Source organism: Petaurus breviceps, unplaced genomic scaffold, assembly GCF_028583685.1.
Source record: "Petaurus breviceps papuanus isolate PSGF00001 unplaced genomic scaffold, PetGlider_PUasm1.0 90625, whole genome shotgun sequence".
Lineage (NCBI taxonomy): Eukaryota > Metazoa > Chordata > Mammalia > Diprotodontia > Petauridae > Petaurus > Petaurus breviceps.
In genome coordinates this window covers 5,982,712-6,000,415 of record NW_027187289.1, presented here as the reverse complement: position 1 = coordinate 6,000,415, position 17,704 = coordinate 5,982,712, and the positions used below count along the sequence as shown (strand labels likewise).

The 17,704-nt window shown below is 36.9% G+C and overlaps 1 protein-coding gene across 1 annotated transcript in view; it reads right to left on the bottom strand.

Annotated features, from left to right (window-relative positions):
• Positions 1-3,603: 3,603 nt before the first annotated feature.
• The window catches only part of ITGBL1 (integrin subunit beta like 1), a 385,210-nt gene continuing 371,109 nt past the window's right edge, over positions 3,604-17,704 (bottom strand). The window contains exons 10-11 of the mRNA XM_069064205.1: positions 5,409-5,522; positions 3,604-4,296 (exon numbers count right to left, since the gene is read on the bottom strand). Of these exons, the coding sequence (XP_068920306.1) occupies positions 4,205-4,296; positions 5,409-5,522 (206 nt within the window). The 3' untranslated portion in view covers positions 3,604-4,204. The remainder of the gene's footprint in view (positions 4,297-5,408; positions 5,523-17,704) is intronic.

Here is a 17,704-nt window from a genome sequence, read left to right as displayed (position 1 = left end):
CACAGTTCCCCCGCTGAGAGACTATTATCAATCACCCCTGCTTCCATAATGCTCATCACGTAAATATTCCAGCACTAGCTCTGTTTTCCAACCAGATTGGTTTTTTAAACAGTTTTTTGGCTGCAATAGATGCTGGCAACATTTGCAGAGATGTGATACAATCAGTCCACCTTTCAGTAGATGAAAACTAAACAGGAGCACTGCTCCCACCATTCAGTCCGTTGTTAAAACACCTCCTGAAATTTCTTCAGGGTATAACATCAATGCAGAGAAGAAGGGGGAATGGAAGTTTTCTGATTTGAATTTCTCACATTTTATAAAATTGAGTCCAGAGCTGGACCACACAGAGAATATAAGGGGAACCAACATGAATGCATTCTTCAACCTCAAGCTTAGGATGAATGTTCAGGTGGGGTGGGGTTGGATGCCCTCTGTGGTCACTCGCAAAAGGAAGATTCTATGAAACTGACTGTAGCAGCTCTGTTCCTGAAACCAAACTGAACATGCTCTTCCCCTCCCCCCATTCACTCTCGTTGTAGTTCCCTATTGGAAAAGCATGCCTGGTCAAAATAGGAAATATCATTTGTATGGAAATACTTGTTCCATTTATCATCTAAATGACTTTTTGTCTGATAGTCCCTAGGAATTCTATTACTGTATTATGCCAACTTTAAAGCAATAAGAGAACCATCATTTTGAGAAGAATGAAAGAAGACCTCCCAAATACAGTGGTATGTATAGTCAAGTCCCCCTAGGCCTTCTTCCGATGTTTACCAGTTAAGTGACAGGCCAAACACAGTTGAAATGAAAGACAAAATAAGGTTATTGTGTTTCCCCATAAAAACTCCCTTGAGCACATTATGGCAGTTGCTTAATTCATTTCTAAATCCCTAATACATGGTATTTTTCATCATGACTAATACTAGTGTTGGGATTTAATTTTTTTTAAGTGTAACAAACACTTTGTTCCACTTTGCAGTCACAGACACACTCCATTGAATTTCTCCCCCAAAACAATACATGCCACTTAGATTTCTCAGCAAATGCCTTCCCAGGAAGGAGGAACACCCAGTGAGGGGCATGGGTAAACAGTACCTTTAGTAAATATGCTTTAGAGAGAAGCTATACGCTAAAAAAAAATGTCTAGGGATCAACGTTCAACATTTTCTGGAAAAGGAGACAAATAACCAAGACTGTGAGACTCTGACTTTTAGCAAGGGTGGGTGGGGAATAATATTTCTTACATCTTCCTAGCTGTGTAGAACTCATAATGTTTCCTCTAAAAGGACTTGACCATGAAGTAGTAATTTTTTTTTCAGAAGCTAAGCACTGAAATTAAATTCTTTACTCATTTATATCACTTTTGCATGCCTATTGTCAGAAGAAGCTTTTATCTTAGGTGGTGGGACTACTTCCCCCCATCATGGAGCCAGAGTCCTACCCTCACTCTGAATTTGGCTTTGAGAAAGGCATGAGGATCCTGTTCATTTCTATCAGTGCTCTATCTATAAACTGTGATGCACAAGCTCATATTCCTTGAAGCCATCACTACCTAATTCCATGTCCTCCTCTGTCACTATGATTTGCTGGACTCAAATATTAAGACGGGCTCCCTGTATTATGACACAGGTTAACTACTATTGCCAATGCAAAATAAATTATATAACTTTTCCCCTTTTTTCAGCATTTTGGTCATGAGAATGAAAATGAATATTTAAAAATAATCAGTTTTCATTGTTATTCAACCACCTTTTTTAGTGAATTATAAAACATCTGATGATATAAAACAGTTTCAGTTTTACTTTCTATAATTTAGCAAACCCACTTTATATCTAATAAAAAAACCCTTTTCCATTTGTTGAAGTATCTAAAGAAAACATGTTCTGTTCTTTAAAGTTAAAGTAGTTTATCCAATAGCTGAAATTATATATATATACATATTATATATACATGTATAGATGTATGTATGTATATATACACATATATGTATATATGCACACACATTTTGACACTTATGGAAGAGTATTAATATAGATTGCTTGCGGTATTTTTTTTTTTAGTTTTGCAATGGGATAGAGTGAAATATAAAGAATAACAAACAAAATTAAGTATACTTAATATTACCTGACAGGAAAAAATACACTGTCTTGGATAATTATTAACACATAGGGTTTAGGGAAGAAAGTCTCATAATTACTGAAACTCATACTTGATATACACATGCTATTCATCTTTTTGTATTTCCCATTAAATAATATATGAACAAGACCTATAATTTCATTGGCATAGGGAACTGCCCCTACAAATACAGATTGGCACCCTCTTGAAAATGTATAGTTTTAGCTAAGTTGGGGCACTGAAAGAGCAAATGACTTATGCAGGGTCCCAGATCCAGTATATGTCAGAGGAAGGACTTGAACACAGATCTTCTTGAATATGAGGCCAACTTTCTGTCCATTGCTTCCTGCTGCATCTCATTGCCACTTTCATAAGATACCAGTTAATATATTCACTTGAAGTTTCTTTGGGAGTATGACATCAAAACAGAAAAGAGAAAAAAAATGGAGTCATAAATCTTTCCTTGGTTTCTGACTTCATTTCCTGCCTTTTAAAAAGCTTCTATCACAGCTGATTCATACAAGGATATGGAGACAACTGGGAAGGTTCTATTAATCCACTTCAGGCCAGCGATGGAGAACTTACAAACATAGCAACGTACAGGAATAATATGGCACATTTCCAATTCATATAAAAAATCAGCCCCTAATCTCCTAAGAAACCAGGTGATTCTGGAAATAGCTCTCCCTGATCATTTTTCGGATGGCTCCTAAATTTTGGTGATATCACTTCTAAAGCCCAGCTCATTACTCTGAAATGTCTGTAATACTCATAACAGAATTTGCAGCCCAAATGAGCATTTTTCATGACATTAAAATAACTAAATTGTACTACAGCTGCACTGCAAATTGCAGTACAATTCAACAAATTTACTTTGTCCAATTTAAGCAGAACGTGTAAATGAACATTTTTGCCCTTAAACTTTAAAAGGATGCCAATACTGACATGCATAATTAGATTAAATGGTAAATAAAACACACGTCCCAATAATTGTGGGTTTTCATAATTCAATGGGAATTTTATACCAACATTTCATCATCGAGAAGAATTTTTTTTGTTCATACCAATATAAATATTTGTAGTTGCTATTCAACCTGTAGTAGTCCTTTTTCTTGCCCTTATCAAAGCTTGAGGGGTTAATGCTAGTGGATTATGATATATCTTGAAATTATGTTTTCGAATGATTTTATTTAATAAGTAACTAAGTACTAGTTATCAAAGGCATATGACAAGTCATTAAAGCATAAGGACATCTAGTCAGAGTCCTTTAAATGCCTTAACTTACTAACAAAAAGAAATTTACATATTGAGAAAATCCATCTCCTCCCATACTAAATTTTGGCCATTTCCAACACACTTTAAAATCCTTAAAGTGCCATGTAAATGCTAGCTAATTAATCAGATGTCTCCAAATTTAGCAGTACACCATTCATTTCCCTTGTTTTTTTTTTTATGACCAATAGATACGTACATATTCACAAACAGTACAATCACATCATGACATTATTTATTAAAATTTTCAAATTGTACATTTTTCTTAATTACTCTCTGCATTTTAAGGGTTTCTTTACATGAATTTTGAGTTCTGCAATGTCAAAATTAAACAAGCTTAAAGGTTCTTTAATGTTGGAAGTGACCAATTTTGAAAGGGATTGATTGCATTCTGTAGTTACTGGGTGCACCCACCACATACTCTATGTATTATGGCATTGACTTTTCTATCATACACATCTACAGGTTCAGACTGGGACACCATATAGTCTGTGTCTGATCAATAGCTTTGCAGTTTCACATGTGAGGTCTCTGCTTCATTAGCCTTAATGTGTTTTTCATTGTGCAATGATGTGCAGAGCTGACAACCATGAAAATTACGTTAAGAAAGCCCTTTCTTGTGCTATTTCCATCACAAACTGCTTGGACTCATTTTTAATGGGTACCCAGATTTTACTCAGGCATTCAGAAATAGAAAAAAATATACAATAGTCTGCTTGAGTAGCCCTAGTGGTGATTATATGCTGTTTGCTGTGCATTTATGTGTTCTAATGGCCTAAAAAAAGTAAGAACTTAGTCCTTTGTCATGTAATTGTTAAGGATATTCTGCCCCAAGCCAGATTTCACAAGCATTTCCATTCCATCCATCCCAGCATTCACAGTTTCCACAGCTACATATTCCATTGCCTAGAACAGAATGAACAGGGGAATCATTATCATAATTGAAATGTATTACATTAAAATGTGTTGTTATGAAACGTAACAAGCCATAATAAAAACCATTCCATTGGCCCTTTAGAGATTGTCTTATTGTGTAGAATGCTTTACATTTGACTAAGCAGCTAAAAGAACTGGCTCTTTGAAACAATTAATGGCATCTTTCCAGCAGTCATCAGCCAAAGAGAAACTATTGTAATTATTCCATCAGGTTTTGTACCCAGCTGGGCTTCCATTGCCATCTTTTGGTCCTCTCCTCTCTATAAAGAGGCAAGGTATCAAGCTGTATAGCAGGCTTGTCTTTAATAAGTATAAAATGTTCAAATAAAGTTACAGATAAATTAACATGAAAGGTGGCAAGGAGCAATGTTGAGTTAGATTGGACAGGAAGAACAAGTCCCACATAAAGATTTCCTCTGTATTAAGATACCTGGCATACTTGTCATTGAGGGAGTAGTTAAGGGACTGGGTATATTAGCAAAGACCATTTGAAAATGCCCTCTGATTTCCCTCCCCCATCAGAGAGCTTTCATTCTTTTGTGAGAAGGTGAAGGAAGGTGGAACTGGCCCCATTTTTCTTTACATCTGCCAGTAATGCTGTCAAAGCTAGGAAAACCACTCTAAAAGCCCTGTCATTTCAGTAGACATCGCACCATTATCCCTATTATTCCTACTTCTATCAATGCAACAGCAGCATCTTCCTTGGCGGAAGCTATGAAAAATATGAGTGATACCCCTCACAAAAAGACTCTTCAGTAGAATCATTTCCATGTGCCACATGGTTAAATGCATTGGGATTCTTTAAAAACATGCCTCAGATGAGTCTTATTAATGATTTACTCATATTTCTACCTTGCTGTTTGTCTAGTCCATTCTTTCTTTAGAAATTTAGTACCCTTACTCTGTTATGCATTTCCCCTCCAAAATGTCACTTTCATATCAGTGGGTAAATGTAACATCTTGCCTTCCATGCACGGAAGGACAGACTGTGCCTGGAGTGGTGTCATTGCTTCACATTTTCATCTATGAGTTTTGCAGCCTGCTGCTCAGAACAAGGGAGGGTGTGATCTGGACCTACACACCTGTGCAAATGAGTCCATCATGCTTGTCGCAGTCTCTGTCGTCGCATTCACAGAATTCCCCTGAAACATACCATTCCTGAGAAGAACAGATGCACTTTCCACAGTGACAAGAGCCTGTAATCACAGAGATTATTATTTATTGTCCTGGCCCAAACATGCTTTTCAGTCTCAAATAGACCAGTGCTATACAACAACCACCACCATCTAAACAGCTATAGTGTAAAGGCAGAAAATCAAGATAAAAGCTTATTGAATGGCAAAATCTTTAAAGGAGAGCTTTAACATCACATTTACTTCTACTGAATACCCTAGTTTATCATTTTATCTCAAAGAGTTTTCCAGTAAAGAAATCCTTTTGGGGTTCCAATAAATATATTTGTCACTGAACCAAGTTAGAGTGGTGCATTATGAAAATGTCAGCAAGGTCCAATTTCAGGTCCCATGACAGGTGCTTATCCATTTGCTTATCCCAAATGGATCTGTTGTGTAGAAATTGAGGTCATGTAAATTAAATCATCTTTTAAATGCCTGGCATGAGCTTAGAATTTAAGGGAATCCGATAATAAATTCTGAAAAGTGAAAGCTCTCTTTATAGTGAAAATAATTACACCTCTCATTTGGTTTATAAATCAGTGTTTTCATTTGTGTGCTTCTCTTAAAAGTTAGGAATACTGGGAGTCAGTGTTCAAAATACAAACTCTTCCATATTCAACCCAGAAAGGATTATTTAGAATAAGCTCCCCAAAAGCAGCAATAAAAAATTGCCTAATAGTGGTCAATTTATTCAACTAACTCAACCCAACAAGCAATTATTGAACATCTATTGTATTAAAGAGACTGTGCTAGGCTCTCAGAGTAGGGAATCAAAAATGAAATTTGCTATCTTGGATGAAACAATGAGCTCTTCAATAAACATTTAAAGTTAACAAACATTTATTCATTCCCTAAGTTGTGCAAATCACTGTTTTAAGTGCCTGGGAGTGCTGGTGGTGGGATAAGACAAATCCAAGAATAGTTTCTGCCCTTAAGAAGCTTCCTTCTGCAAATCTTTACTTCATTTAAGCTTACTTTTTCTACCAAGGTTCTTAAAATGGGTCAGATATGCCTTTCTTTTCTTTAAAGGGATACATGTTACTGAGAAAATTGCATTTTTACTGATATTAATTAAGTCCACAGACAAAAATGTCTTAGTAAGTGTTTTTTTCTCTTGACAATTATGGAGAAGACATTGGAAAGGACCTTGGAATCTGTATAGTCTAACCCCCAAACAAGACCCCAAAAGATTAAATGATTTGGCCTAAACTATATAGCCAATTCAGTAACTGGTCAGGGAATTAAACCTAGGCTTCCTGAAACCTAGTTCAGTGTTCCTTAACTATATCTTTCAATATGTTGACTTGAGTTGGTTGGTAGTTCCAGTGTCATGTATTTCTAGATTTAATATTCAGGGTTCAGAAGTTCTAAACATCCAAAAAATATATATTATTAGGAAAATTTTGATTTTGTAAAGTTCTTGAAATATTCCATGAAATTTCAACAAAAACTAGTTTAAGATACTTTTGAACACTTGGTCTTCACTGCCTCCAGCAAGCACATTCATTCCAAAAAGAAACATCCATCCACTCCAGTGATAAATGAACAGCTGTTTGCATGAGGAAAAAAATGATTGGAAAAAGGGAATTATGTCTATTAAAGGGGGGGAGGGGATATAGGATGGGAACTGCATATACAAAACAGGAGGTGATTCACTGCTATTGGAACCTGTCTTAAATTGACAAGTAATCAGACCCTACTACATAGTTACCTATAACACTCCCTTCTATGGTTTAAAGTACAAAATTTCTAAAGCATTCATATATTGTAACAGGCAAAAAGAGCTATCTCTTCAGCATCATGATGTTTGCCAAAAGATCAAACATTTTTTATGTTTGAAAACATCAATTAGGATATCATAAAAGCTCAGAAAGGAGGCTAATATTTTTACTTAGTGGGCAGGAGGGAGCTGCCAACATTGCTTTTCATTTTTGTGGCAAAGTACGAAAATAATCGTAGAACTATACTTTACCTTTCCCAAGTATATCCCTTGAAAAGAAATTTTCCAAATAGATCTTAAAGTGCTTGCCCCCCCCCCAACTACTTCCTTGAATATCAAATGTTTACCAGCCCATGTAATTACTCTCCATTGTTCCCATACTATAATGCCATTCTACTGTCAGCATTAATTAACTGAGGAAAGTCACAGTGGACAATCATGGATTTTATTTCCACTTATATTCATCATTAATTGGTCAACATTGAATATTTTTATATCTGGTCCATTTATCTACCTGTGGGACAGTGTTAATTTGCATGCCATTCTTAAGGAAGGATTACCTCAGTTCTGACTAAACTGGTTGTCAAAAACAGTCCATTGTGGGTTTTCTTCCGGTAATAAGTAACAGATTTTATCCTTTCTCAACTCTTTTAAATATAGGTCTTCCTCCTATTTCTGTATTTCATTTGCTTCCACTTTCAACCTTCTTTTCCATCTAGTCACGGAAGTATGTCATACTGAAGCTAATAGATAAACAAATAGATTGAGAGATACAATTACTGAGAAAAAACCACTCTGAATTTCATTAATTGTCATAGGATTTACACTAGAAGACACTACACTGCATCTCTTATTGTTATGAATGAATAAAGGCAAATGCTTTGTTAAATGGCACCATTTGGGGGCTTTCTAAAATGACATCTGACTTAAGGAACAAAATGATTTTGAAAAGCCCAGTTAATTATCACAAATGGCAGCCAATTGATTTCCCAATAATATTTCTGTGATTCATATGCTTCTAAAGGTTCTTTTTTGTGTGTGACAATATATGGTCCAGGCATCTTTATCCACTTCCAAACTATTACATCATTAATCTTGCTCACTTTCTCTACTTTGGACAGTTTTTCCTGTTGTTAAATCCAGAAACCTTCTTACCTAGTGACATGACTTCTGTCATGGCCATTTCCATGTTGTGGTAAAAAACAAAAAACAAAAAAACAACACACTTAAGTCTTAACAGGCACAATGGAGCTTATTATGGGACATTGTACTTTGATCTTTGAACAATAAAAGTCTCAAACCGGCAACTCTGAGCACTAGCAACTCTCAGAAGTGTGCCAGAAACAGAAATCTCCAAAATGAAAAGGGAGAAGATACCATGAAACAGTGACTCTTTCTCCCCACTGAGCTCTTAAACTTCTATTTATAAAAGCTCAGTGCCTCCTAAAGATGGGAAACTCTTCCTATTACTTACTAGGTTAGAAATAGTGTAACCTAAGTTAATAATAACATGGTATAACATAATAGGAGACACTAAGGCACTTTTCCTTCCAAGAGCTCCAGTTGCTTTCACAAATAATGGGGTCTGCTCCTCACTCCTACCAGAGGAGATAATGGGGAGAAGTTGCCCATCAGCCACACTCAGGCTGCACACCTTTCAGGAAAGAGGCAACTATTCTCTTACCTAGAAGTTTAACATAACCACAACTTTGGTGAGAAGCAGGCTGGAATTATGACAGAAGAACAATACTTGTAACATCCCCTTCCCAGTTCATTCTGGTTCAAGACCAGAACCCTTAGAAATGCTCATAGTGTCTTTTTGCCCCAAGTCCTTTGGAACTCAAGCATATAATTTCACTGGTCTTCAAAGTATGCCCTCTAAGATAGACAGAGAGACAGATATTCTGATTTTACAGATGAGGAAATGGAAGCTTAGAGAAATAAAGTGATTTAAGATCACAAAGCTTTAACTGCAGACTAGGAACTTGATCAGTTTCCTCTCTTACCCCAATTCATCTGTACTGCTTCCCAGAGTCAGTTTTTTTTTTTTAATCTCATTTCAGCAGTGGGTGCATTTCATTCTTAGACATTTGATTAGAGAACTAAATTGGGGATAATAGCTCTAACATTACACAAGGACAATTCCCACTAAATATGCCCTATCCCTTGTATAGCAGAAATATACTACTGTGCACTTGACTTGTGTAACCTAGAACTCAAAAAGTGCCATAATCCTATTTCCCAACCGAGGGAAATTAACTTAACCGAGTGCGGTTAAGTAGTTTAACATCTTAAATTTGTATCCATTCCCTGATGACAACTACTTTAAAGAAAGTTGGTGATGATTACCTGGAAATATGTTGAAATGATGATGGACAAAGCCTGCCTGGGTGCTCTAGTATCCAAATACAACACATGGAAACTCAATGGTCAAAATCAAAAAGTCCCTTGTCATTGTGCTCAGATCTCTGCAAAGGAAACTAACTCCATGGAAAACAATCCAGATTGTGATATTAGGAGAGACCTGGACACTCAAAATTTTTTGCCTTCTCTTGGTGGTCCATGTAGACCTTTGAAATCCAAGAGCAAGGCATCATTCTAAGTTACCTACATTCGTAGAGTTGGAATTCATTTTATTTTGTCGTGCCTGGCAAAATGCTGCAAACTGACATCACAACAGGCGGTTCTCACTCTTGTACTAACCTTTCCATCCATTATGAATGGTCATAGACACTGTATCCATTTTAAATTTTTTCTATGGAGTGATTTATTGTCTTGGCTACAAATTTGTAAAGAAATAAAACGCTATTTCTTCACCGTCTTCTGTCATGAGGTGTCAGCTTTGTTCAACAGCCATTTAAAAAATTTAAATAAATGAATACTATGTAGTCTAAGTGTATACTTGGAGCACAGTATCCTCATCAAAATAATTTTCATATCTTTTACCATACCAAAGAATGAACATGGGATTTCTTCATATGTGATAATTAGGATGGCACTGTTCTCTTGAAAAGTTTACTCCCAAAATAGCAAGCTTTTAACAAATGATGGTGTTTATAAATGTCCGTGAGCCGCAGTTTTACCTCTTCCCTGCCTCCATGCTCATATTATTCATCATATGACTGAATAATAGAATCTAAGAGCCGAGAGAGCATAGATACAACTTAACCAAAATCTCTCAGTGTTCTGGGTTATTATTTTGTATTCAGCAGTAAGGTCAGCAGCAATAGCTGCAGCCTATAAGCCTAGACTTTGGGATGAGGGCGATGACCTGTTGCTTGGGTTCCCACTGAGTAACAGGAATCCATGATCTCTGTCTAGATACATTTTTCCTTAACAGTAGCAGGAAACAGGAGCTGATCCTTTCCTTTGCTCCTGCTATCTTCCCTAATGGAAAAATAATCAAGAAACTAAAATTGAAGAGGGGCCATGGGGACAAATGTTGTAAAGTAGGAAAAATACTAACTCTGAAATATGAGGACTTAGGCCCAAATCCCACCTCCAACCCTTATTATCTGTGTGATCTTGAGAAAATCACAACCTTTTGGGGTTTCTTTTTCCTCATCTGTAATATAAGAGGGCACGCGTACCCTTACAAGTCTATCTGTGATCATATGATTGAGCCCAAACCCTTCATTTGAATAAAGAAATGGAATCCTGGATAAGTGAAGCAACTTGCTCAAGAACACCAAATAGGTTGAGCAGTAGAGCTGGGACTAAATTCCAGGAAGGATACAAGCATTTATTAAGTGCCTACTGTGTACTAGGCAAAATATGTGCTTTACAAATATTATCTCATTTTATCCCCACAGCAATGGTGGAAGGGTGAGGCAGGTGGGGAAAATTACAATTGGGGAAACAGAGGTTAAAAAAATTTTAAGTGACTTGCCCAAGGGCACTCAACTAGCATGTGTTTGAGGCAAATTTAAACTTTCATCTTCATGACTCCAGTCCCAGCAGTCTATTCATTGGGCCACCTTGCTGCCTCTGCAGCTAATTTCTAGGCCAGTTGCCTTTCCACTGTAGTATGGTGCCTCATATCTTACACACTCTAGCACTGAATTGGAGATCATGGGAGGATGCCTAGACCCTCCGCTTTGAATTCTTAGTTCTTCCTGGCAGCACCTATAGCAGAAAAAAACAAAAGTACTCATTTCTGGTTGTACCTCATATACTCAAATACTTAGAGTTGAAAGGGACTTGAGAGATCATCTGATCTTACCCTCTCATTTAACTGATGGGAATGAGGTCCAGTCCTTGATTTGTCCAATGTTACAAAGGTAATGAATGATATTCTGAACCTAAATTCAATGCATTCTATTGCTTCACACTGCCTTGTCAACTGGAAAATATTTGGAGAAAGCCTGAACAAATTATAAGGGAGGAGTTAATAATTTTTTTAAATTTTCCTGAAAACAATGTTTGTGGACTACTAGATTGCAATGAAGACCTTGATAGGCTAAATGAAGATTCTCATGATGCCTTGTTTTTTAATATCTTCTTTTGTAGATAACACGGCAGGCCGGAGAGGTTTAAGGAATAGAAGAAAAGGAAGGATTAGGTAAAAACTCACAAAAGGAAAATATTGGGGACTAAGCAATTCATTAGTGCTTAGAAATACTTTTGTCATATAAACCAAAAAGCTTAAGACAAGTCCTTCCTAAGGCAAGCTGCTAAAATATAATTCCACAATTGAATTTTGAAAATTGCTTCTCATTTGGTTAACCAGTTCCCCTGTGCCCCTACAGATATCCCCTCTCATAACCTTTCACTTGCTCTATAGACAATTTTGGTAGCAAACACATATACACACATATGAATACATAGTTGCATACATGTTTATGTGTACATATATGTGTAGATATAGATGTCTATATTGTGAGTTATCCACCACAGGAGGTCTTTGAACAGATGCTAGATGACCTCATTGTTAGGATATTATAAAAAGGAGCCTAATTATGTATAGATTGAACTAAATGACCTCTGAGGTTGCTTCTAACTTCAATATTAAGAATCAAAGTTTGAGGTCAACGTTCTCTCCAGTATGCATTCTCTTCATTAATGGTTATTGCTGCAGAAATCTTAATCTTGATAGATACTTCTTGGGAAAAGACATGACCAACATTTCATTCTCTGTGGTGAGATTATCTGTGCCATATCTTGAGCTTTCAGTCTTATCAGCATGTAGCAGTGTTGGTGGGAAAGTTCTTTGTCAACATTATTCTATTCACTGCTTCTGATTTCTATTTATTCCCCTGGAAGCCCAAATCCAGGGAAGCCTTTTAAATCTGCAAATACTGGCCCCAACCCAGGGAAAACAGGTTCTAGGAATTCATCATGTTTAGACCAGAAGAGAGAAGGATTTAGCTGAAGGTAATTTATTGTATCAGCTGTATATTTTCAGCATCTCCTTAACAATGTGGGGAAAGCCATAAGACTTCATTTATTTATGCATTTATTTTTGAAGTGGGCCTTTGTTTGCATTGATGTAGGGAACTCTAGGTCAGGAAACTCCCTCTACCAAGGCAAAACATTAACTATTCTAAAAATTACAATCTTAGAGAGATGTTTGGGCCATGGAGAGGTAGGTTCAGTGTCTTGATCAAGGTAATATAACCTATTTGCACCAGGGGCAGGGCTGAAACCTATGTCTTACTGACTCTGAGGTCAGCTTCCTCTCCAAAAGAGAATGATGCCTCTTAGCACAAATTTCTAACTCTTCCTAAATGAAGTCATCATTTTTTTTGGTTACCAGCTTCATTGGTAGCACAGACATACTCCTATGCACTGAGTAATTCCTGCTCAAAAAAATTAACAGGAAGAGTCAATAAATGAGGTCAAATATACACTGAGAGATGAGAAGAAGCAAGGCAAGCTGGTTCATTAACTTTGGAGAAAAGGAGGCATGTATTCAAGTCCTACCTCAGACAAAAATATGGGTGTCATATGTGACCTTGGACAAATTGTTTACTTAGTACCACCCTAAACATCTCCCTAAGATTACAGGTCACAGACAAGTTGCTGATCTATACCAGGAAAGGACTCCCTATACCACAAATTCCCTGTTAGTAAGAAATAAGCATGGGACAGCTAGGTGGCACAGTGAGTAGAGCACTGGCCCTGGAGTCAGGATGACCTGAGTTCAAATCTGGCCTCAGACGCTTAACACAAAAAACTAGTCATGTGACCTTGGGCAAGTCACTTAACCCTGATTGCCCTACCTTCCTCCCTCCAAAAAGCAAAAAAAAAAAAAAAGAATTAAGCAGGAATTTCTATAAGTATGTGTGGTGATTATAATTGCCCAATCTTCAAGAAAAACCACCGAGGCAAAACTCTGAACCAATGGCCCTCTATTAAAGGGTCCATGGTCCCCCCCTAATGAAATGGACCTCAGTTCTTCCTCATGATCTAAGATGCCCTCCTTTCCCCAGGGCCTTATTTTTATAAGGTTTGATACCAGATTTGAAACACTCTAGAGGAACTCCACAAAATATAGAATCCTGTGGTTGACAGACCTTAGTCTTGAGGGCCAAAAATTAAGATGGGTAAGGCAAGAGTTATTTCTAGTGACCAAGTAGTTATAAGATGGTCACCTGCTCATGTTTGGCAAGAGAGGGTGGTCTGGGGAAACAAAAATAAGTTGGGATACTTTTCAAAGAATTAAGGCATCCCACCCATGCTGGCTTTGGACACAGAATCTGAGTAAAAGAGGATGGGGATATGTTTGTCAGGATCCTTATGGTTGCATGGGTGAGCTTCATAACTAGTTGACAGGTAGCGAACATTACATTGAAGTTGGAGGCCTGCTATAAAATAGGTCTACCATAAGAAGCTACCTCATCTAATTATCCCTCTGTGATTTGTGTAAAATCTCAAACTGATTATTACTGAATGGAATAGAGTAGGGGTCCTAATGTATCATCTCTCATATGTGTTACTCAAATATGTAATTTTCACAGAATACAGTAAAGTGCACATCAATAAAATTAACTAAACAGAATTAATTTAGCCTGCTGGATATAGGATTAAAATGCTAGGATTATAACTCAAGGTGTTCACTATCCCAATAAAATAACATCATTCTCTAGATGAATGAACAGAAAGCTCCAAATTGACCCTAGAATGTGGTTCCTGTGAATACTGGTTAAAACAGCTTCTAAATAATTAATTGGCATAAACCTTAAATTTCTGAGTCAAGAGATTATCAAAAGGTATTTAGTCTAACCTAAAAAGGTATCCTCTCCATAACATCCCCACCAAGGGATCATTTAACTTCTCTTTAAAGACCTCCATTAAGTGGGAATCTGTTATCTCCTTTCTACTTTTGTATTGCTCCTAATTGTTAGGAAGTTATTCCTGCCATCCAGTCTAAATCTGTCCCTCTCCACAGTCTACCCATTACTCCTAATTCTGCCCTAGGGGCCTACACTAAAACATCTAATCTTTCTTTTTACAAGGAAACCCTTTAAATGCTAAACAAGGGCTATCATCTATCTCTAATACCTCCCTCTCACCCACCCCCTTGTCTTCCCTTAGTGACTGGATCTGGGCAAGTTGGCACCTTCTCTGAAACTTTTAGAGCCACTTAGAGCACTGAGATGTTAAGTGACTTTCCCAGAGTCACATGGTCAGCATGCCATCAGTAGGTCTTGAACCCAGGGATAAAACTTTATCCACTACACCATGCTACCTTATCTTCTGAAGGTTAAATCCTGGGGCAGTTAGGTTGTGCAGCGAATAGACCACTGACCCTGGAGGTAGGAGGACCTGAGTTCAAATCTGGACTCAGACACTTAACACTTACTACCCATTTAACTTTGGGCAAGTCACTTAATCCTAATTGCCCTGCCTTTTCCCCTCAAAAAGACAAATAAAATAAAGGTTAAATCCGTCTAGTACTTTCAACTTTTCTTCATGTGCTTTGATTTCAAATCTCACCATCCAACTCAGTCTCCTTTAAACTTACTCCTTCCTGAAATGTGACATGCAGAATTGAATAGAATACTCTAGATGTGGTCACTGATTCCAAATAGAAAGCTTAATATATATATATATATATATATATATATATATATATATATATATAATCTTGACTCTCCATAAGTACAACCAAGAGCAGACAGTACATGCAAGCACACAAACACACATATACAGATACACATGACCATTTGACAATTAAGAAGAAAATATCATGGATCCTTAGAGCTTGAAGACCTCCACTTTTCAGGGATGTTTGTGATAGTTTGGGATAAATTATATTAATATGATTTGCCCTAGAGATAGAAATTACTCAAAGTTTCTCAAACTCATTTCGGATTTTAATCAGATTTATACTTAATTTTTTTTGAATGTTAGGTTTATAAACATTTTTTATTAGCTTTGTAGATATCATGGATCCTTGGGGTATTTAATATAAATCATTTATAGTTATCTAGGTGGTATAATAGATAGTAAAAGACCTGAAGTCTGGAAGATCTGAGTTCATATTTTGCCTCTGACACTAGTTGTGTGACTCAAGGCAAGTCACTTAACCTCTGCCTGCCTCAGTTTCCTCATCTGTAAAATGAGGATAAAAAATTGCTCCTACTTCCCAGGGTTGTTGTTCGGATAAAATAAGATATTTTAAAAACATTTTGCAATCCTTAAAGCACATTACAATTGCTGACTATTATTATTATATCATTATATGGTTTTCTGGGAATCTTATTCCCCTTAGAGACTCTAAGGGCCATAAGGGCAGAGGCCGTATCTCAATGTTACCTCTTTCCCAGTGTTTACGACAATATTTTACACAAAGCTGACACTGAATAAAAGTTAATGGAATTGAATTAAGTGTAATTGAAATGACACCTGCTAAGTGAACCTGAAATATGACTAAATGTTCATTCTGAACAAAGACTGATTTCAAAAGGAAAACTACAATTTAAAAAAAAGAATGAAAAAGAGTTCACATTAAATTCACACACAGAATAGCCCCATAGTCCTTATTTGACTATCACCATTAGCTATGTTAGAATTGGAAAAGAACTAAAATAAATTATGACAGAAGCAAATTATATATATATATATATATATGTATGTATACATATATATATATATATAAATCTTCCTTAAGAAACAAAGAAAAAATGATAATATTGCTTACATAAATTTCTAATATTCAATCTAATTTCTTAAAAACTTACCTATGTGAGTACAAGTTACTATGCATAAGTGAATTTAATATGACTTCACTTTCCCACTAGGAAAGTGTCATGATGATAGCCTTTCCCCTCAATGATCTAAGGAGGGAATTGAAACAAATAGTAACAGTTAAGATATTAAGTATAATAATATACTGACACTCCATGCACCAACATAGGTAAAAAGCCACTGTGAAGATTGCCTTTTGAGTTGATATGGTCAAAAAATTGCATTATTCTATTTCAATTTATAGATGATTCTCTCCAAATTTAGCATTGATTAGCATCTCAAATTAACTCTCTGCCATGGACCTGTTTTTGAAACATATCTGGCTTGGTGTAATAGTAATGGCAATTAAAGATTCCCCTGTATTGGCTTGGTTTTCAAACTGATTGTGTTAAAACCCAGAGCTTGTTAATCCCACCTGTGGGATGGACTTGTTGATGTGAAAAGAAAGTCCTGAACTGGGAGGAGCTGGTGAGGTAGATTTGGAGAGACAAGAGAGAGGCAGAAGAACTTTTTGGAAGCAGCACCTCATAGAGGCAGAGAGAGAGACTGAGAGAATTGCTGGGGGCCACTTTGAATTGCCCTGGACTTTTGGGACTGAGGAGACATGGCTGTTTTGCTGGTACTTTGTCTGTTTTGATGTTGTTTTGCCAGATTTGTCCACTGGTGAAAGACAGTCCTTTTGTTGAAGAAGTCCTGGAACCTGGCTGTTGGCTAAGAGCTCCTGAGACTGTCCTGCAGACAGAGAGTGAATACTGTCCACTGGTGAAGGACAGTGCTGTTGTTGCAGGGGTCTGGGAACCTTTCTGTTGGTTCAGAAGCCCTGAAGAAGGATTTTCTTGTTGTATGTTTACAGAAATCCTGGGAGAGGGTTTTGCTAATATTTTCAGGGGTCCTAGGACTGTGCTGCAGACAGAGGATGAATTAATGAAGAGACTGGCAATGTATCTTGTGGCCTTGCTAAGCCTTGTCTCCCCAGGAACTAAGATTGCTGAGAACTTGCCTCCTGTCAAGATGAAAAAAAGACCTCCATTTGGGTATTAAGTGCTCTGCTTAAACGTGATGTAACTCTGGGGTAGATTCAATTGTGATCCAAGGGTGGGGAACTTTTGACCTTTTTGTGCTCTGTGATTGAACAAATGAAGGTACTTTACTTATGTTTGGAAACTAATCTCCATTTGAGAAGAGGGGCTTTGTGGTGGACTAAATGAAGGTACAGCCTAGGGGTGGAGTAGTATTTAGAACAGGGACTTTGTAATTGATTGAATGATTGGAAGGTCCTGGGGTGGGGTAG